At 45.5% G+C, this 21485-nt stretch overlaps 3 protein-coding genes across 4 annotated transcripts; 2 read left to right on the forward strand and 1 right to left on the reverse strand.

Moving 5' to 3' along the window:
• The first annotated feature begins 12 nt into the window (after positions 1–12).
• On the forward strand, positions 13–6582 carry gas8 (growth arrest-specific 8). Of its 2 annotated transcripts, none has more exons than XM_067249077.1 (11): positions 13–50; positions 657–749; positions 1830–2027; positions 2345–2551; positions 2903–2957; positions 3438–3643; positions 3759–3926; positions 4547–4633; positions 5515–5724; positions 6001–6066; positions 6179–6582. In XM_067249077.1, exons 2-11 carry the CDS (start codon positions 735–737, stop codon positions 6329–6331), a joined length of 1365 nt encoding a protein of 454 aa, XP_067105178.1. In that variant the 5' UTR covers positions 13–50; positions 657–734; the 3' UTR covers positions 6332–6582. The 2 variants fall into 2 exon arrangements, with proteins under 2 accessions (XP_067105178.1, XP_067105177.1); XM_067249076.1 differs by lacking the exon at positions 13–50 and adding an exon at positions 364–499.
• A 1018-nt stretch (positions 6583–7600) lies between these two features.
• Positions 7601–13735, forward strand: mthfsd (methenyltetrahydrofolate synthetase domain containing). Its single transcript, XM_067248870.1, has 8 exons — positions 7601–7774; positions 7984–8087; positions 8729–8842; positions 9546–9659; positions 10416–10506; positions 10772–10884; positions 10989–11114; positions 12430–13735. The coding sequence occupies exons 1-8, from the start codon at positions 7747–7749 to the stop codon at positions 13303–13305; spliced, it is 1566 nt and encodes a 521-aa protein (XP_067104971.1). The 5' UTR covers positions 7601–7746; the 3' UTR covers positions 13306–13735.
• Positions 13736–16763: 3028 nt separating this feature from the next.
• Positions 16764–20428, reverse strand: foxf1 (forkhead box F1). Its single transcript, XM_067248988.1, has 2 exons — positions 19139–20428; positions 16764–17874 (listed from the first exon to the last, which is right to left on the reverse strand). Exons 1-2 carry the CDS (start codon positions 20112–20114, stop codon positions 17711–17713), a joined length of 1140 nt encoding a protein of 379 aa, XP_067105089.1. The 5' UTR covers positions 20115–20428; the 3' UTR covers positions 16764–17710.
• Between the last annotated feature and the right edge of the window lie 1057 nt (positions 20429–21485).

The raw sequence follows: 21485 nt of genomic DNA on the forward strand, positions 1-21485 counted from the left end.
ACCGAGTGGAAACGTATTCCGAGTGCCTTCCCACCTTTTCAGTTTTCCGGGTAAGTAAAACGACAAGGAATTACATTACAGTTATAGCTACCACATTTAGGATAAACGAACACGTCTAATATTTCCCTGTACTACTGTAGTAGTAAATCTAGTACATTTAGTATTTCCTTAATAACACTATTTGACTGTGGGGTGTTATAGCTACCTGCTCGACTTTCCCCCTGCCTACAAATTCGGTGGAATTAAAATAGTGTAATTCACACAATGTGATCATGGCTCCGCCTCCATACTTTCCAAGTGGTGGTGTACTTCTCCACCCCGCCACTATGCTACACAGACAACGTACAAAACGTGGCAAGCCAAGTTGCCATGACAATACTTTGTTGACATTTGGGATTCAAACAAATGGATGCATGCTAACTTATGTGCTAGCCCACTCTTGCGAGTGTAGACTATATTGTATATATATATGTGAGTCTGGTCGCAAAAAATAGCAATGGTAAGTACATGGTAGTCTTCATGAACTGTGCGGTCTGTTAGCCCATACATACCCAAGCTATTGCTAGCTGTTAGCTCCAGTATCCTGTGCTGTGACTGTGCTAGCGTCCTACTGTACTATCACTACCTGACGTGAATTGTAAATCTCTTATTTTCAGCCACCTAAAAAGAAGGGTGCAAGCAAACCTGCCAAGGGCAAGACACCAACGGTAGTCGATGGCCTTTCCACAGAAGAGATGTCAAAGGAGCAGGTAACGTTATACGACACAGGCGGATATAGATAGCTTATGCTAGCTATACTATACTGTAGTAGCGTTGTTTGCTAAAGTTGACTGTAATGTATCTTGAATGTTCTCTAACGTGCCACAAAGTCATTATAGCTCCAATGATCGTAAGGAAGCACAGCATTTCTAAACTTTCATGCTGATGTAGGGTGGTTGGAAACTGCCGCAACTGGAGGTCTGCTGGTTGAGTTATTTTTATTTGCCTGCACACGAAGAGACAACAAACAATGTTAGTGCAAATCACAGCTCTCGTGCACCTTGCTAGCCGAAGGTCAGGCAGAAGGGACCAACCGAACTAAAACGAAAAAAACAGGTGCTGCGTGCACATTCGGTACACAACAGCACACCACACTATACAAGTACAATTATATACAACATAATTATGACAAAATAAAAGACATACCCGAACACGAAGAGACAGACAACACACAATATGTTAGCCATTGGTGCAAATCACAGCTCTAGGGCAACTGCGTGAGCACATGGAAACTCACTTAAACACTGTTTAAGTGAGTTTCACCTATTGTAATATGGGTAGTAGGCCTGTAACTAGGCCTACCCTAGTTAGCAAGCTCGGTGAAACTTGTTCATATAAATCTTTATATTGTCCACATTGTAACAAAACTTATGTTTGCATAACAGCACATTGTGTAGCATTACCACTGTTTTATATTGAACAATTTTCGGAGCCAAGGACTGCATACCTTGCTAGCCGAAGGTCAGGCCGAAGAGAACAGTAAGGGGGTGTGAAAATACAGATAACCGGCGATGGGTCAAACAAAAATATAAAAATCTTTGACAAGCACGTGTATTTACAATATAGAAATGAAAGTGTTTGTAGACCAAACATTAACATTAGCTATGCATCTGTAATTAAATAAAAAAACAGAATTATTAACATCCCCTCTTGACCTGACCTATTTGAATTGGTCCTTGTGTGCAATTTAGTGCATAATCTAGGAGGAACGACGTCACACTGCTACACTGACATCGTCCTACAAACCATGAACAACATAACATTGAGATGGTTGGTCTTTGCTGTTGCAGCTCGAGGAGCACATTGTGCGCCTCCGCGAAGAGCTGGACAGGGAGAGAGAGGAGCGGAACTACTTCCAGCTCGAGAGGGACAAGATCCACACCTTCTGGGAGATCACCAAGAGGCACCTGGATGAGAGGAAGGCCGACCTCAGGAACAGGGACAGGGAGATGGAGGAGGCAGAGGAACGACACCAAGTAGAGATCAAGGTAGTCAGGTGGCTGAGCGGTTAGAGAGTCGGGCTAGTAATCAGAAGGTTGCTGGTTCGATTGCAGGCTGTGTCAAATGACGTTGTGTCCTTGGGCAAGGCACTTCACCCTACTAGCCTCGGGGGAATGTCCCTGTAATTACTGTAAGTCACTCTGGATAAGAGCATCTGCTAAATGACTAAAATGTAAATGTAAGGTAGCACAGCCACGCACACAGACTCAGAAATGCCCAAAAGCTGTAGAAAATGCAGTTTTCCTCCCTTTTGGATGGTTTCTAAAATCAAATTTAAACCTGATTATTGATTTTGCCTTCCCAGGTCTACAAGCAGAAGGTGAAGCACCTTCTTTACGAGCACCAGAACAGCATATCTGAGCTGAAGGCAGAGGGCGTGGTCTCCACCAAGCTCATGCAGAAGGAGCAGTCCGAGATGGAGAACGAGCTTCGCAAGGGTACGCGCAACCTGAAGGTGGACTGTAAGGAACAGGAGCTCTCCAATGAGAACCTCGTCAAAGGCCTTAAACTGGTTAGTGGTCCCCACAATCACTTGTTTCTCCACTGACACGCATGTCGAGTCAGTATTGGATGCACACTGCAAAAACTGCCTCGAATTTAAGTGCAGAAATATCAGTAATGAGCTTGCCTATGCTTAAAACATTTAGCTGCCAGTGCAGTAAGCAAAATTCCTTAGAAAATATTTCTTAAAATAATGTGTTTAAATTAAGTCACTACATAAGCCATTTATACTAAAAACAAGTCCAAATGGATTTAAAATCTAAAAACAAGATGATCACACTCAGTTTACAGTTTTTGCAGTGCCTTGTTATTTAATTCCTCTCTGAATGTGTCTTTGATTCCTGTCATTTCCATCAATCAGAAACACGCAGAAGAAATAACCAAAACAAGAAACAACTTTGAGAGACAAGTAAGAGGTGAGATGATGTGTTTATATCAACTGAAAAACTGTCTCACCAGACCAGCACGCAACACTGTAGGCTGACACCTCACTGCGGGGGCCCGGGTTCGATTGCTGCCCAGGCCCGTTACCGCATGTAATCCTCTCTCTCTCTCTCTCTCTCTCTCTCTCTCTCTCTCTCTCTCTCTCTCTCTCTCTCTCTCTCTCTCTCTCAGACTGTCTGTCTCTCTCTCTCTCTCTCTCTCTCTCTCTCTCTCTCAGACTGTCTGTCTGTCTGTCTCTCTCGCTCTCTCAGACTGTCTGTCTCTCTCGCTCTCTCAGACTGTCTGTCTCTCTTGCTCTCAGACTGTCTGTCTGTCTCTCCCCACATTCCCTGGCCTCTCAGACACACGATCTCTGTCAGAAATAAGCAGAAACGCCTCCAAAAATATATATTAAAAAATAAATAAACCAAATAAGGGTCTGCGTTTGTTTTCTGACGCCTCTGCCTGAGTAGAAATCGAGGCCAAGTATGAGAAGAAGATGCAGGTCCTGCGCCAGGAACTGGACCTGAGGAGGAAGACTGAGACCAATGAAATCATCCAGAGGAAGGACAACCAGATCAACACTCTGATGAAGAACCATGAGAAAGCCTTCAGCGACATCAAGAACTACTACAATGACATCACACTCAACAACCTGGCCCTGATCAACTCGCTCAAGGTAGGTAGTTTAAACAACAACGACCCCAGCTGAGAATCGAGACCTCTCACAGTCACAGCCCGGTCAGTTCACAGTTTTATCATTGTCGGTTCAAATGTGTGTGTGTGTCTCTCAGGAACAAGTGGAGGAGATGAAGAGGAAAGAGGAGAGGTTGGAGAAGGAGATGGCGGAGGTGCTACTCCAGAACAGGCGTCTGACGGAGCCTCTGCAGAGAGCCAAGGACGAGGTGTCTGATCTCCAGAAACAGCTGGCCAACTACGAGAAAGACAAGGCCTCCCTGGCGGTAGGTCACAGCTCGAAAACTGGGATGTCTGGGATCGCGTTTCCATCTTTTCTTTTCCAAAATGGAAGTCACATACACACCAGAGTATGCGGAGCTGACTGAGCCGCGCTGTTTTGCATCGTAATGAAACGAAACTGCTCTCGTGAACCGTACACTGCAAAAAAAAAAAAAAAGATTTAAGTGTAGAAATATTCGTTGAGCTTGCTTGTGCTTAAAAGTTCAGTTCAGTCCAGTCACCTTTATTGTCATTCAATTTCACTTTAAAGTAAGAAAGAACGAAATTTAGTTTCAATAGGCTCAGGATAGTGCAGTGATGTGCTTACATAAATAAATGGGTATATGCACTATGTATAAAAACTGTCTAAAATATATATTATAGCCAGTTATATATATTAAGCTATGTATAAAAATGCTAGTAAAACATGTAAATGTGTTGTTTACTTAACTTAAGTCACTACTTAAGCCCTTCATACTACAAACTAGTCCAAAAAGATTTGAAATCTTAAAAACAAGATTATTTCACTCAGTTAGATCTCCAGTTTTGGCAGTGTAAGACTTGGTATACTGTTGTTGTTGAAGATGGCAGGAGTGATTTAAAGTATTTCTGCCTCTTCTGACAGGGGGCCAAAGCACGTCTGAAGGTCGCCGACAAAGAGATGAAGGCCCTGAGATGGGAGCATGAGGTGCTGGAGCAGAGGTTTAGTTCGGTGAGTACATTTTACATTTACATTTAGTCATTTATTAGACGCTCTTATCCAGAGCGACTTACAGTAAGTACAGGGACATTCCCCCGAGGCAAGTAGGATGAAGTGTCTTGCCCAAGGACACAACGTCAGTTGGCATGACCGGGAATCGAACTGACAACCTTCGGATTACTAGTCCGACTCCCTCACCGCTCAGCCACCTGACCTGAGTAGCTTGTAAAACTAAATAAAGAGTGTGTTAATCATTTTCCTGTCATGTAACACAAGCTGTTGACCTCAAATTCTTTGTAGGACCCATGGCAACAATATGGATGTTGCTCAGTGGTAGAGTGTTTGTAGATCCAGAGATCACACAAAATGTTGTTAGAACAATGCACTTCTAGTTCTTGATGTCCCCTTCGTTTAAGACATAATCAGATATACTTAAATGTCCTTCAGGACAACAATATTGGACACATACAGTTTCTGCTCTTAAAATACAAATTACATAATGTACAAACACAGGCTGTCACCCTTACACACGTGACCTATAGTACATGCAGACTGTCATTCACAAACCAACTGCAAACTGCCCGTCGTAAAACGCACCTGTAATCATTGTACATAATACAAAGCAGTGTGTCTCTTTGGATAAAGCGTCTGCAAAAGTCCCGCCATTTGAACAGTCACTGTCCCATTTTACATTTTAGTCATTTAGCAGACACTCTTATCCAGAGCGACTTACAGTAAGTACAGGTACATTCCCTCTGAGGCAAGTAGGGTGAAGTGCCTTGCCCAAGGACACAACGTAATTTTTCACAGCCTGGAATCGAACCGGAAACCTTCTGATTAATAGCCTGACTCCCTAACCACTCAGCCATCTGACCCCCTGTCCCACGACGCAGGTTCAGGTGGAGAGGGACGATCTGTACAAGAAGTTCACTCAAGCCATCCTGGAGGTTCAGCAGAAGAGCGGCTTCAAGAACCTGCTCCTGGAGAGGAAGCTGGGGGCGCTGGCTCTCAGCCTGGAGAAGAAGGAGGCCCAGCTGAACGAGGTCCTGGCCGCCTCCAACCTGGACCACTCTGCCCTCAGCGTGGTCACACGCAAACTGGAGGTACTGTGCCCTCACGCACGCACACACAGCCTTCTCCTGTTTGTTTGGCTACCTCGCCTACTCATTCACTCACTCACTCATTTGCTTGCTTGCTCGTTCACTTACTCATTTTCCCATTCTCTCTCTCTCTCTCTGTCTCTCTCACACATACTCACACACACAAACAAACAAAGAAACACACACACACGTTCTGAGCAGTCGGGTTCACTAATGTTCTGTTCCTGGCAGGTCTCCCCCACAATGCTGATAAACACCTTGTCACTTGTTTCCCAACAGGATGTGCTCGACTCCAAGAACACAGCGATCAAAGACCTGCAGTATGAGCTGGCTCGGGTCTGCAAGGTGAGGATGTTGGCATCATACACAGAAGCGTGTCGTAAACACGCATTGTACGGTATACGATTTGATGTAATTGTGTATGAACTGTGTGTTAACATGCTCGCGTGTCTTCTAGTCCCATAACGACCTGCTGCGCACATACGAGGCCAAGCTGAGAGCCTTTGGGATCCCTGTGGAGGAGCTGGGCTTCAAGCCGCTGGAGAGCAGCTTCTTGGCTGGACAGAACCTGGGACAGGGTCCTGCTGGCCTGGTGTCTGCGTCCACATGAGATGTGGCACCCGCCCTAGGCTCCCAGACGCAAGACTTCCCCTGGCCCTCCCTTGGCTCGCCACCCAGACTCGTGACCTATAGAATTTGTTTATCACTGCACAGCTTAGGTGACTGTGAATGTGTCTGACCTTTCACTTGTTTCAAACGTTGAAAAACCTCCAAGGATTTGAAAGATCCAGGATTCAACCAAGCAGATGAAATTGTGTTTCTGTTTCCTCTACTGTGAATGTCAAATAAAAGTTGAAATCCACGCTTACAATTTGTTATTTTGGGACACGTGACTTAAGTCAGTAAGTAGCTGTTTGGCAGGGAGTTAATAGACTAAAAAGGGAGTTTATGAATCTGGATTTTCTCACAGAACAGGCTGTCTTCTCCTCTTTCGGCCTAGTATTTGTCTTGCTCGAACAAAACTGATTCAATTCCATGAGCTTTTTAGGAAATCTACAACAGGTTGAAGTTTAGTTCAGAAGTTCTTCTTTTGCCAGTCAGCAACGGTAATAGCTTCTTGGGCCCCAGTCCCACACAGACCTCCTAAATGCATAACTGGAAAGGGCTCCATACGATATTCTCTGGCTGGAAGGCATATTTTTTCCCGAGATTTTATTGATGTTTGGTTACCAAGAACATATGGATGCACTTTGCATGATGTATGGAGACTTATGCAGATTGTTGGATGCTGAAATAGTATTTCATGTGATTTAATATTTTACAGATGTGCTTTGCAAATCTCTGGAACAATGATGATGGGTCAAGGCAGAATAGCCATACATAGATGCTTAACTGAGACACTTTTGTGGGAGTTTTTCACAACACCGGTGTGCGCCATCATACTTAACCTTGAGATAAACAACACAATATTGTAACCATATTGTGACATTGATGCGACTTAGCAGATAGCGCCTCCTTGTGGACAGATTCAATGTTCATATTGACTATGATGTTCATCTGACAAGAAATATGTACTTACAGTACAGATGTGTTTACTACACAGGAAGGGTTAGGTGGGGGGGTACAAGATTTTTCTTAATCTTTTTTCTTTCTTTTTAAAAACGAATGTTATTGACAGAATTAACTATTGGCTTATATGAAAATGGACGATTATAATATTATTAAACCGCTAAATGTAAACGTAAACATACATATTAACTATTCCATATCGATAATATGCAGCTACAATTATTCGCAGTAACATTTCATTAATTCATTTCCAATTGCGTTTTGTAAAAAAAGAAAATGGTTGTCTTAAGCCACCGTACAACGATGTGAAGACGACACTGACAAGCAGCTGTTGCTACAATGTTACAGAACCCCCACGTGCAAAAAACAGTCTCTCACTATTTGAATACTTCGTTATACGGTGGTTGCTTATCAGAGAGTTAGACGAATACATTGTTCGTGTTGTCAAAGAGGAACATGGAGTCCGTTATAAAGATTAATCCTGGTAAATGGTTACGACATTCAACGACGCTAGCTCTAAATGCTATTGCATGCCAACGTTGCTAAGCTATCGCGCTACCAAATGGCTAGCTAGCTATCTGTTTTTATCCTAGCTAATGAATTGGGATTTAGCTAGCTAGCATCTTGTCAGACAACGTAACTGTTTCTCAAATCTTTTTTGTTAACAAACCACATTGTAATCTTCTACTGCAGGAGCGACGAAATGGGACATTCGAGAGAAAGTTTGGGACTACATTGAATCCAAGAACTTGGCAAACTTTCCTAGGCCCGTTCACAACAGAATTCCAAATTTCAAGGTAGGCTATTTAAGCTAGCTAGCTAGGCCTATTCTGCCGTTTTCTCTTCAGGAGTCTTGCAATTATCGTACAATGCATGCATCTAAAACACCGATCACTCGACGGAGAATTGTACTATTTTAGTCTACGACTTTGTCGTGTTTTTTTTGTGGTCTTTTCTCGTCATCCGTCATAGTAAGCAGTGATCCAAGTGTTCTATGAGAAATCGTTAGACACCGCTGTGTCCTCCAACACTACTATTGCCTTTAAAACATACTCGCAAGATTGTAAATATTTATCCTCTTAGTTTTTGAGGTGTCAAGTTCTCAACGACGACGAAGTCTCTATTTTAGGAAAAACTATTCTTGACCTTGCAACATTGTCAGCATGCACGCACACACACTCTCCGTAACCCCTATTTGTTGTATTGGCTTTCTCTTTCTCTATTCCTCTTCCTTCTTCTGCGTGTAAACGTGTGATTTTGGGCGTGGTCAGGATGCGATCCCTGCATGCGACCGGCTCTCGGCCCTGCAGGAGTTCAGGTCCAGCCAGATGGTGAAAGTGAACCCGGACAGACCCCAGCAGCAGGCTCGCTATATCACTCTGGATGTAAGTGTCCTCTGAGCGCCTCACTCCTCTCCTGTCCTCTCCATTCCTCCCAGGGTGCCCATACAGCCTGTGCCAAGGTCTCTGAGCTCCAGGTCTTCCCCAAGACAGATGGGGTGAAGGTGGATCCAGATAAGCCACTGGAGGGGGCCCGCCTGGCCGTGTTGCAGGTAGCCTAACAGGCCTCAGTCCCCCAGAACAGGCCATCCTGTCGCTCCAGCAGGGTCGATATCAGTGCTTTAAAGCCATGCCATTGTTCAGTCAAATCAGATGTATTTGAATCACATATTTGCTTCACATAGGCCCAGAGAACTTCATCTAAACCAACCTAAACCCTCAAAGAAGACAAGGAAAAGGGGGGTTCCTTTCCACTGGCACAGAGTTAACCTTAACCTGACTCGCCGGATGGTTTGTTACACATAAGCATCTGGGAAGTGGTCCTTGGAAACAGTTTGGAAAAGGGACGAAAATATTTAGGAGGTGATTGGATGAACAACCTGTCTATCATGCTGTGGTTCAGGCACAAACTAATAACTTGGTGCTCTGCAAAATGGATTCTCGTATGGTCGTGATCTTGCAAATCCAGTCGTCTCGTAAGGTCAGGTTAACCTCTCTCCCCGGTTTCAAATACTGACCTGATGCTGAATCGGCTGGGTGTTACTTTCAGGAAGTGGTCTCCTGTGCCCTGAAACCACTGGGACTTGAGATCAAGCAGAGTTACAGGGCATATGGATCAACCTGGCGAGTGACATAGTGACACCTGGAACACTCCCCTTTGTCTCATCATTGTAGCCGATTCTTAATATGACAGTCCAGATAAACTGAACGAGCCAGATGATGAATGTGTTTGGTCTCGTTTGCGTCCCCCTCCAGACGAGGAAGACCTTGTTGGTTCCCACCCCTCGTCTCCGTACTGGACTCTTCAACAAGATCGTCCCCCCAGAAGGAGCCAGCAAAGAGGAACTGCGTGTGTGCTCCACCTCCCAGGTGAGCCCAGAGACTCTCTCATCCCTGAACTCAGCCCTCCTCTCATCTCCCTCTGCGCACCTGCTTACACCCCCCTCCTCCTCCTCCTCCGCTCACCTCACACCCTAACCCTCCTCACACCCTAACCCTCCTCACACCCTAACCCTCCACACACCCTAACCCTCCTCACACCCTAACCCTCCACACACCCTAACCCTCCACACACCCTAACCCTCCACACACCCTAACCCTCCACACACATCTGATTCCCACGGTGTCGTACATTCTGTTCTAGACTCAGCGGTCATATGTGCACTGTCTCTAGTCCTTGTCACATTACATTTACATTTTATTAATATTTTATTTGTTTAGCTTAATGTTTTTATTCAAGGTGTCATATAAAAAAAAGAAGTGTAGTAAGTACAGCAGAAGATCAAAGATCGGAAGTGCATTTATAAAGCACCCACAGTATTTCTGTGGTCAGAGTCGAGGTACGGTTCGTGTTAACTAGGCACAGTGCAAAAATAACCTCATCTCAGTTACCAGGCACAGTGCAACAGTACTAATATCTCAACCACAGTCCAACAACATCTGCAACTGCAATCTTACACAGTACAGTGTACCAACTGGGTAGAGTGCGTACCATTAAAGCTCATGCCTAACACAGGGGTCTGGGTTTGAGTCCCAACTGAGAGTATTTCCAGCATGCCCCCACTCACAGTTTTCCTGTCACTTTTTTATTTTTTTATAAACAACACTCTCCCCGTCCTCTTCCAGGGTGTGAAGGAGTTCAGCGTGCCTGTGGGTCTGGAGACGAAGGTGCATGTGGACCTGGTGGTGGTTGGCTCAGTGGCTGTGTCTGAGAAAGGTGAGAATCTCTGTCCTTCAGAACCAGTCGCTGCTGAGCGCTGGCTTCCACACTGCATATGTCGAGACAGGCTGTCGTTCTCTACTCCCCCAAAACAGGACGATTTTAGATTTGATTATTCTGCTCCTAACCACAAAGACACATTTAATTGTCCTGGTAAGAATTTGGAATATGGCTGAGATAAGGTTTCTGTTTACCGCAGCGTTCTGTTGGAGTGCCCCAGTCTGAGGTTTAACCTCAGTATCTTGTGTGACTTGTTCCCCAGGTTACCGGATAGGGAAAGGAGAAGGATTTGCTGACTTGGAGTATGGTATGATGGTGGCGATGGGGGCAGTGAGCGAGTCCACTGTGGTGGTGACTGTGGTCCATGATTGCCAGGTATGTCCCAACACCCTGCTCTAGGCACCACCCGTCAAAAACGACAGTCGAATCAAGCGTCTCTCATAAGAGCAAGTGGTCTAAGAGGGTGAGTTTGTTTTGAGGTGGTGGACATCCCAGAGGAGCTGATGGAGAGTCACGATCTCACTGTGGACTACATCCTCACTCCCACCAGAGTCATCAAGACAGACTGCCAGCGCCCCAAACCCTCCGGCATCATCTGGTCCAAGGTAAGAGGCCTCAACGTGGCCTGTTGTGTCTACAAGCATGCGGCGGGTTAGTCTACTAGCATGCCACCCCCCCCCCCCCTCCAGTTAGCTAGCCACTCCTAGTTCAGGGGAGTCAGGTGGCTGAGCGGTTAGGGAATCGGGCTAGTAATCCGAAGGCTGCCAGTTCGATTCCCGGACGTGCCAAATGACGTTGTGTCCTTGGGCAAGGCACTTCACCCTACTTGCCTCGGGGGGAATGTCCCTGTACCTACTGTAAGTCACTCTGGATAAGAGCGTCTGCTAAAATGACTAAAAATCTAAATCCTAGCCACCAGCCGTTATCAAAGGGTTCTCCTCAGCAATGTGGTACAACACAGGATGGAACAATACAAAAAAATAAAAAATAATCCTGACCCTGGTTTCCCTGGTAGGGTCAGTCTAATGTCAAGGCCCCTCCCTGTAACAATCTACAGTTCACGCTTCGCCCCTGCACCCACCTCCCCCCCCCCCTCCTTCAGACAGCTAACCCAGCAGTTGGGACCCAGCGACCCCACCAGTCAGGAAGGGCACTTCTGATCATCAAAGGCTGGCTTCTGTCCCCGTTCTACCGGGCCCAGAGGAAAGAAGGGTCAGGAGAGGCCATGGTGTAAACAATAGCCCTGTATATCCTGTACCGCAGCAGCCACCATCAAAGACACGGTAGACACTCTCTGCCACGGGAAATCGAAAGAGACGTCTTTATTTAGCCGTGGGTGGGGTAGAAGGACGGAAACTTCTCACTACCACCATTACCCGATCTGAAGCTGATTTAGCCGGTGAGGTTTGTGAGCAGGACTCTGAACCACGGGAGTCAGGTGGCTGAGCGGTGACAGAATCGGGCTAGTAATCAGAAGGTCGCCGGTTCGATTCCCAGCTTTGCTTAATGACGTTGTGTCCTTGGGCAAGGCACTTCACCCTACTTGCCTCGGGGGATTGTCCCTGTACTTACTGTAAGTCGCTCTGGATAAGAGCGTCTGCTAAATGACTAAATGTAAATGTAACCAGAGCCTTTCTCTGGATCTGAGGATGGATAGACATTGTTGTCGCAATCAAACGTCTTTACCTGACGATGTGTCCTGTGGAATGTGCTCATCCTGTGTACTTCCCAAGCGTTTATGTGTTCGATGTTTCAAGATGCACACAAAGCCAGAACGGTACAGGGATTCTGTTTTGAAAGTTGCTTGTATCCTTTAGCTGGTCTACACCATAAATCCAGCAGTTTCACACACCCCCAGAGGAGTGCTGACCCGGGGGGGGAGGGGCTAACCTTGTGAACCTGTACCCGTTGTGTCTGCAGCTGAACACAGACACCCTGGAGAGGATCCCCATCCTGAAGAAGCTGCGAGCCCTGGGGGAGGAGTCAGGGAAGGACGTCACCCTGGGGGCCAACCCCCCCGCGGGGGCCCGGGACGGGGCCCGCGATGGGGCCCGGGATGGGGGCCGGAGGGAGCCCCGGCAGCAGACGGACCAGAGGCCCCGGCGTGAGCCCCGACGCAGACCCAGGAGAGACACCCAGCAGGATGGGGAGGGGGAAGGGGAGGCCAGGCCGGAGAGACAGGAGCCCCGGGGGGATGTAGAACAGAAGCCCAGACGTCGCCCGGCCAGAGTGAGGAGAGAGAGCAGGGGAGAGGACGGGAGGGGGGAGGGGAGGGCGAACGGAAGAGGGGGAGGCAGGGAGGATGGTAGGGGAGGGGGCAGGGAGGACGGCGGCAGAGGGGGTGGCAGGGGCCGAGGAAGAGGAGGAGAGAGGGAGAGGAGAGAGCGTAACAGCGAGGAGGATAATGGCGTGGTGTCTGAGCGCCGCCCCCCACTGAGCGTGACCACGGTCTACCTGGGAGGTATCCCCGCAGGCCTGCGAGTCAGCGAGCTGAAGAGCGCTCTGCGGGAGAGGGAAGCTGCGCCGCTGAGGCTGACCTGGCAGGGAGCTCAGCACCGGGCCTTCCTGGACTACTGCGACCCCCAGGCTGCTGACCAGGCCCTGGAGGCCCTGCAGGGGCTGTCCCTCAACGGGCAGAGCCTGCAGGCGGAGCTGGCCAAAAGCCAGAGAGGAGGCAGGAGACCGGGGCCACCCAACAGGAGACCCAGGCCGGCACTGCCCAAGTCCTCCAGAGGAAACCCCCAGGAGAACTCAAGCGGGGTCCATGCAGAGACTGAGGAGCCCAGCGAGGACTAGAGTCTGCCGGCCGCACAACTCAACTTCAACTTTAGTAACAGAAGCTAAGAACACGGGCCTCGAAAGAGAGGGAGAACGGGTCGTGTTTTCAAGGAAATTAATGCCTTCGCTTTTTCAGAAGTGAAGTGTGAAATGTGAATGTGTTTTAATGCCTTAAGCAGAGTTTGGTTTATTATTTTTAGTTTCTGTATTGTTAATATACGTAACCCCCCTATACTTTTGAAATACTTCTCATGCAGAGTGCACTGTATATCACTCAGAGGCAAGCCTGACGGTTAGTATGTCATAGTTGAAGGTTTAGACCTAATTGCACTATTGGATCTTTCTCTAACAGTGAGGCAATGTAAAAGGCCCCTTAAGTTCTTGTAATGCTTTCAACAATTTAAGAATATTTTGTGTACTAAATAAACAGTATTTAAGGAGTTTTGAACATTTATTGTGAAGTCTGGTGATTTTAAACCTTCCACACACAAACATCCATGCCCATTTCTCACAAATGATGTTCCCTCACTACTGGAAACCCACTTGCTTCGGAATGCTAAAACAGCAGATGTTATGTTTCTTGACTTTGTCCAAGTGTGCTTTTTCAAGGACATGACCTGTGGAAAAAACAGCTGTGGATGAATAAGTTCTGTAATTGGTCATCTTTTCTTCACCTTTCTGGATCCCTCTAGCGTCAGTGTAGTGGTGTTTCTGGTGCGGCACTAGGCCAAGGCCCCACTCACCCTTCAATAGCTGCTTTCATAACCTATGCTAGCGTATCAGGGGGGCTGACACGTCCAATTAGTCAAGCTGAGCCTGGTATGTGTGGGGCAGGAGATAAGACGACCTCAGCACACCATCTGTAGCCGTGGGTGCGTGCATCAGACCACATTGTTGGCAACGGAAATCAGCTCCCCAGAATACGATTTGATTATTGCTGGACTGGCTTAAGTATGTTTACTGTGTCTAAATAACGCACACTGTTCATGTCGAGTTGTAGTGAACAACAAGGGGGTGGTCTCCCTGGACTGAAGGACCAAGTTAACTTCAACTTCAGATAGTTGAGATATCTTATATAGAACCATTAGATACCTTCTGAGGCTTCCTTCCGAAAATATGTAGGCGATTGAATTTATGATAGTTCTTTACATTTTCCATCAATCTGTGGAATTTAATTTATGGATTTACGTAAACAATGGGTGATTTGGCAAATGAGTAAACAAGTATCCTGTCATCGTAATTAGCCTATAGGCTACTTGGTCGAACGTCCTGTAATAACTGTCTGAAATCTGTGACGCACCAGACGCCAGGTATCTTTGACGGTGAAGGTCCTCAAACTGCTCTCGTCACTTCCTGTTAGTTTCTGTGGCTGTTCCCTCTTGTAAAATGTATCTTTCTTTGGACTTACATCCAGGCGAGTCTAGTGAGATTGGAGGAATTTTGTTTCATCTGGGCGGTTAAAATAATTGTCTTCACTTCCAAAGTCCTCCTTCAACAATGGAGACAGGTGAGCCATTTCCAACGACAGCCATACATGCCCAAGCCATAACTCACCCTCCAGCATTTTTGACGGTTTTTGTTATTACGTTGCCCACGCACCTTGTTCACTGAAACGCCTTTTAGCAAAAAGCTTCCTTGTAAACTCCCTTAGCAAACTGGCTCAAGACCTCCTTTGTGTATCGTAGCCTGGAGAGAGACTTGGCTATCCTGTTTGTATCTGACATGTCAAGTTTCCCGGTGACGGATCACCGGTGTCCTGAAGCTAAGCTTGGCCAGAGAGATGCATACTATCCTGTAGTTATAGTGTATACTTAAGACTCGGGCTGACGAGCACATTGCATGTGTGCCTCCTTCAACCAGGCCCCGGGCTTTTTATGGAGCTGTCCTCCAGCTTGGCCCCGGGAACAGCTGTAGAGGCCCTGCAGGAATCTCATCCTCTCAGCCCCGCCAAGGCGCTGCGCCCCGGCTAACGTCATCAGCTCGTTAATGTGTGGTCCCTCCGCCGCTGAGCGCTCGAGCCTCTCGTGCCTGTTGTGTGTGTGTGTTCATACAAGGGAATTTCACTGGGGGTTCAGGGGGTGGTCACTTTGTGATAGAACACAGCTACATACGTGCAGCAACACATGGCTACTTATAGCCACACACAGCCTCGCGAAGAAACACCAAAACAAATGACCCCAGTAGGATGTACCATCTCACGCACGCGCACATATCATTTGACTTTTGAGTGAGTTAGGCCTGGTTGTGTTACAGCTTTGGACAAGGACTTCTCTCAGAACGAGCCATTGAAAAGAGTTCTCTTAGAATGTGCCTTTCTTTAATATAGTCAGAGTTTTGTGGCTTGCAAGTTTTTTTTTCAGGGATTTGCAGTTGAATCTAGGCCTACTCTACAACCCCTGAATACACTTGTATTGGGCATAGTGTCATTTCTGCAATATGTAAGGTGACAAGAGGTTTCTCTTTGTCAATGCATATTGGCCTCTTTTTAACTTAGTGTAATGACGTCTTAAATCATATGAAATGAATTGGTTTTACATGTAACACAACGGTTGCCATTTCAGACCTGTGACTATAACTTTTGCCAGAGATATTTAACTATTAGCCTTTAGACTACAGTTTTGTCGATGTAACCATAGGCCAACATTTTCAGTTTTCATCAAACTTCTTCTTTGACGCATGATATGACACGTATAAACCTTTATAGGTTGGAGTCGAAAGAAATTAAGACTTTTAAATGATGCATTTTAGTCTTAAATCTATACGCAGGGGCGCGCCATCCTTTAAAACTAATTTTTAATGTTAAGAAGAAAGCTACCATGCAGCCTACATTTACAAACATGAACTCGCTTGGCATTGTTACGAATAAGCTTATTACCTAAAAGTGCAAAGTGGAAATACCAAAACGAACCCACTCTTAAGTCAAACCTGCACTTAAATAGCTTACTTTCCGTCACGAGTTTACAGTATGGCTAGAACTGGATAATTCACTGAAAACAAACTGGACATTTTTTGGGGAAAGGCAGTTTGTGTAGCCTGGATAAATGATTCTCGGCGGTGGCCACGCGTTATAGCGCTCACTCTGAAACAATATCCGAGGCGAATTCCCCCTCACCGCGTCACTCCTGGCTTTGATTTGTTACGGGTTAATTGCAACATACACTCTGATTACACAGTTACACATTCAACATGAGCTTCTACCTCCAATAGATACCCTATTAGTCTTCCCAATGTTTCTTAATACACTCAACGTGATTGAATTGGCTCTGCTTAGGTGTTTTAGAACATGAACTATAATCTATCATGTATGCTATAAAATAGGCCTTGCCTAAGTAACACATTTGTTACCCATTTTAAATCAAAGTATCTGACAAGCCTAGCAGGCACTACATTATTCCATAGTACGTAAGATAATTTCTAGAGTCACGATGGAATCACAAACACCGAGGACTCGATGTATCAATCACGTAAATCCAAACTGCATGCCAAATACTTTTAATATTATGCAATTGTGTGTTGTAATATACATACTAACCTACAGACACTCGTATGTCAATGCTTCAAATAACATCATATACAATTTATACAGTGCTGAAAAATAACACGGCTGTCTATTTATATCATAGGCCTACCTGAATAGACACAGACATAATAGCCTAGCTAACAGTGCTTATAATTTTATCTTAAATTTCCCTTTTAACAAATAAGAAAGCATCATGGCAAATATTGCCAATAAAGCATAGGCCTACTTCCATATTGTGAATATAATTGTACAATTAAAATATGGACAGAATAAATAAGAAGTTGCGCTTTGCTATTGAAAAAGTGCCTTCATCTTTACATGTAATATAGCATGTCCAATTGTTTGTTTTTCATTTAAAAATCCATTTAGATCATAATCGTCAAAAAAAGATTAATTCTAACATTTCGATGGGCCGGGTGATATAACCTTACGAGCAATCAAAATGTTCGTAATCTATTTTTGTTTGTTTGGTTTCAATTAACAAATATAGGCATAAGTCTGTACATTGATAAAAACAAAAGTTCTCAAGTGATAGTCGTCCGCCCGCAGAGCTGGTACCAAGCGGTAGTTGGGTTGTGGTGTAAATATGTTCGCGCGCCGCTGCTTCATATCTTGGTGAGCACGTGTTCTTTAATTTGGCCCACATTAGCCTAAATAACAAAACTGTAAAGAGTGGTTCTAGTGCATGTAACCAATCCTCTGAGTGGGAGGGATAACCCGTTTGATGGCTTCCTTGGCGTTCTTGATGCCTGTTTTACATTTACTTTACGCATTCCTGGTCCTGCTTCTGTCCTGCCCACTAACAGGCCTACCTCCGGGGGTTTGGTTCTGGACCTTGTCTCGGAGGATTTTGGCTTCGGTGGCTCAAGTCAGTTACTCAGTGTCTCTACACTGATGGTGCCATCACATTACGCATGGCTTGATGTCCTGGTATGAAACTTGCTGATGATGATAGTACGACCCGCTGCTGGGAGAATGCATCGCTGCGGATGTCATCGCGTTGAAGGAGAAGACAAACTCCTTTCGGTCGCACATGCTAGGAGACTGGGAATGGTACCGTGGAATACCTGAAATAGATAACAGAATTGATGGTTATTAACCGATAAATAGTAACGGGTTTCTGTTGAGTGGATTTGCAATTGTGGCCTAATAAAATCCACCAGTAATTCTGAGCTCAGTTTGAGACCATGGCTGTGCTTTTCAGTCGTAGATTGATTGCTAGAAATTGATTGCCACACAGCACATTAATACGTTTATGTGAATATTAGTTATCATTATTACAAATGTCTGGAAATTATAATAGCATACTAATAATATTAAATAAGACCAAATAATAGTAGCCTATATTACACATGAATAATGTACTTATAGAATACATACAAACACTTCCAATAACTATCCATAGCTAACTATTTAAAAAAATTGGCAGACAGAAAGCTAAATAAGAGCACAGTCGTTGTCCCTAATAAAACTGCATACAACTTAAATCCTCAAATGCGTCTCCTTACTATTTTCTATTTGCTCTTATTTTCATAACAACAAACTACATTGGATTGATTGATGCACATGTAGCCACAGACTGAGTTAGTGTATTATTTTTTGGGGGGGAAGATTTCTACACTCTGATTGGAATTGTCGAAAGTAATTGTTGGGACGGAAGAACTCGGAGCTAGAGGGTGGAATAGCTCTCTAATTGACAGTGGCCTTCTTGCACGCGAATCCCGGAGGACCCTGTGTGCCTCGAGGCTGTGAGCAGACTGGCTCCGTTCGCGCTTGTTGTTCTTGTCCCTAGATTGGCACCATTCTAAACACACGTCCCAGCAGACTCGCCCCCCGCGTGCCTCCTGTAAGCACCTCCAGGTATTTATTAGGAAAACAGGGGTTAAACCCGTTGTTTGTTACTTGAAAAAACTCATTGCCCAGTTATACAAGGACAGGAAACAGAAGTACTTAACTTCCTTGCTAGAAGCTAATTAGATGGTCAATTTTCTTGCGTCGATTTCCTTATTTCAAAGATAACGGCATCGTCCAAATGATCTTCATTTTTGGCCATCAGAACAGTCTGCAAACTGATAATTATTCAAGTCTAGGCATGAAGAAAAGATGTTCCACTGTGCGATCGGTCTGTTTAGCCTTTGCCCACGTGCTATCTGTAGGCTATTTACAAATATTATTTTCCGCCAACAGTTTGTTGTTTAATTTGAATAGTTTTACGCCCTGAATGACCTATAGACCTATGGTTTAATTTGAGGCCTAAACAATTTCAGGCAATTTAGGATTCCCGTGTTTGTGTTTTCCAAAATAGATAAGAACGATATACTGTAGGCCTACCTTGCAAGTCGGTGCTGTGTCCGTTCTGGTGCAGATACGACTGGTCTAGGGAATGCGTGGGCAAGCTGGGCTGTAGAGAGTTCGCTCCAGGGTTGCAGGGGGACAGTGGCTGCTGTTTGATGTAAGAAGCTCCGTTATTCAGTGAGGATGAGGGCGCTGGAGCCCATGCCGAGGCAGAACTGGAGTAGACGGGATGAGGCTCCATGACTCCCCCGCTAGTGAGCAACGGGGAAGCGGAATTATCGTGGTGGGGGTAATCACTCCCTGTGGATCCTGTGCAGCTTCCCATGTAGGAATGTCCACTGTTGGCCGATAAGTGGGACATGGAGTGCCCGGCCAGACCCATTCCATCCATGTTGCCTGCCAAATGTCCATTCATCATCCCAATCCCACTGTCCAGAGACAAACTGTTGGGCGGGCAGGAGAGGCCCCCGCCGTTGCCTTGGAAGTTGTAGGACTCGGGGAGGTGGTTGAATCCCAGGCCGTTCATCATGCTGTACATGGGCTTCAGCGCCTGGCATTTACGTCTGAAACCCCGGGGCCTCCTTCTGAAGGACCCTTCCTCAAACATGAACTCGCTAGCCGGGTCGATAGTCCAGTAATGGCCCTTTCCTGGCCGACCGAGACCCTTGGGTAGCTTTATGAAACACTCGTTAAGGGACAAGTTGTGACGCACAGAATTCTTCCATCCTTGATATGAGCCCCTAAAGAACGGAAAGCGGCTTTGGAGGAACTGGTAAATTTCGCTGAGAGTCAGGCGCTTGGTAGGAGAGCTCTGGATAGCCATCACTATCAGCGCAATGTACGAGTAAGGGGGCTTTTCCGGGCGGCGGATCCCCGCGTTTGTCTTTTTGGTTTTGGTAGTGGAGGAGGCGGTCTCCATCACCGTGGTCTGTCCGTGCGGCTTCTCCGGAGCAGACATTGGGCTACTCTGGCCTGGAGTCTGCGCTTGGGGCTGCTGGACCTCTGCCGTCATTAGTTATCTGCGTAACGGCAAAAAAACGTTTTTTTTGCTAGCGAAATAACGTCCTTGTCCTGGTAGTAATATAAACGATTTCACTAACTGATCAGAAACGTTTGATGAATAGATTTACCTAGTTTTGGTCCAGAGGAATACGCTCAATCAAGAGCGATACTTTTTTTTATGAACCTTGCGTTATTGCGCCTTTCCTTGACCGAGTTCGAGTTCCTTAACCGGGGAGAAGCCTGAATTCCTTAAAGCCAGTGTCCAAAGTTAAACATGGGACGTAGAACGGGAGCTGCTTTCAACTAAAGTCGTTGTGCTCTCATGCGTCCGGAGAAGCTCGCCTTTTACTTATCTGTTGCGATCAGAGCCTTAGAAGCTAAGTTCTTGACCGTCAGAACGTCACTAGACCCCTCCCTCTTTGTGTGGTGGGCGGTATAGGCACATCTGTCCGTCTGTAGTTTTAGGGGAATGTTTGTATTATACTTCCAATCTATGAACATTTTTCCTAAAATGAACAACGCGAATTAAATACAAAATAGAATTGTATTCCTTTGTATATGAGGCGAAAGAATATTTTTTACAATTGAAGTATTAGTTTTAGTATTTGTGTCTTGTCTTGCTGTATAGTGTGAACAAATCAACGGCCTAATTCTCGCATGCAAGACGGTAGATTCCTGTGAAAGATTTTTATTATTGTCAATTCCTTGAGAATATGTTCTAATATGATCTGAAGAGCTGCAAGACCTCACTGCCATAAGGGAACTATCCTCCCATTGATAGATGGGAAAGACTACCAAATCAGTCAACAAATACCTTTGTATTCTTAAGAAAAATAATAAATTAGCTGAAAATGAAATTATATTTAAAAGAAATGGTCCACTTATTCAAACCATGCTCCGGATTTCTTTAAAAGATAGACAGGAACATGGGCAGGATGTTTATACAGCAAAATGTAAACATTTTCCCTGGCCTTCTTTAAATAAAAAATCAAGCAAAAAGCTCCGCTAGATCAGCTAATACTCAATCTGATGCATTATGTCCGTTTTAGACACAACCTTTGGAGAGGACCTTTCCTCCAAAATGCAGAAATGTTATTATTCCTACAATAAATTGTTATATTTGCTCAGGGAACCTATGGGAGCACGGCTCTAGACCTTGCCGAGACCCAGGCAAGAAATCACGGATGGGGAATTCAGATCGACTCACTCTAAACTCTTCCCCAGGACGATTTTATGTAAGTTATTTTCAACTTTTCTCAATTCAATCGAGAAGGTCTACGCGCAGATTTGGTCGCGGGCTGTCTCTTCAAATTAGTTCGACTCGAGATTTACCAGACCTGTTGCGCGTTTTGCAACTAGGCATTAGATAAGATGCGCTTCC

This window comes from Osmerus mordax, chromosome 13, assembly GCF_038355195.1.
Source record: "Osmerus mordax isolate fOsmMor3 chromosome 13, fOsmMor3.pri, whole genome shotgun sequence".
NCBI classification, from domain to species: Eukaryota; Metazoa; Chordata; class Actinopteri; order Osmeriformes; family Osmeridae; genus Osmerus; species Osmerus mordax.

Bases quoted from the DNA above. Each gene is read 5' to 3' on its own strand.
- gas8 (XM_067249076.1), top strand. The intron at 2,552-2,902 runs GTTAGTGGTCCC...TCCATCAATCAG, and splicing joins TCGTCAAAGGCCTTAAACTG to AAACACGCAGAAGAAATAAC. The intron at 6,067-6,178 runs GTGAGGATGTTG...CGTGTCTTCTAG, and splicing joins AGCTGGCTCGGGTCTGCAAG to TCCCATAACGACCTGCTGCG.
- mthfsd (XM_067248870.1), top strand. From the start codon at position 7,747: ATGGAGTCCGTTATAAAGATTAATCCTG. The intron at 8,088-8,728 runs GTAGGCTATTTA...CATTCCTCCCAG, and splicing joins ACAGAATTCCAAATTTCAAG to GGTGCCCATACAGCCTGTGC. The intron at 10,507-10,771 runs GTGAGAATCTCT...CTTGTTCCCCAG, and splicing joins AGTGGCTGTGTCTGAGAAAG to GTTACCGGATAGGGAAAGGA.
- foxf1 (XM_067248988.1), bottom strand. From the start codon at position 20,114: ATGACGGCAGAGGTCCAGCAGCCCCAAGCGCAGACTCCAGGCCAGAGT. The intron at 17,875-19,138 runs GTAGGCCTACAG...TATCTATTTCAG, and splicing joins ACACAGCACCGACTTGCAAG to GTATTCCACGGTACCATTCC.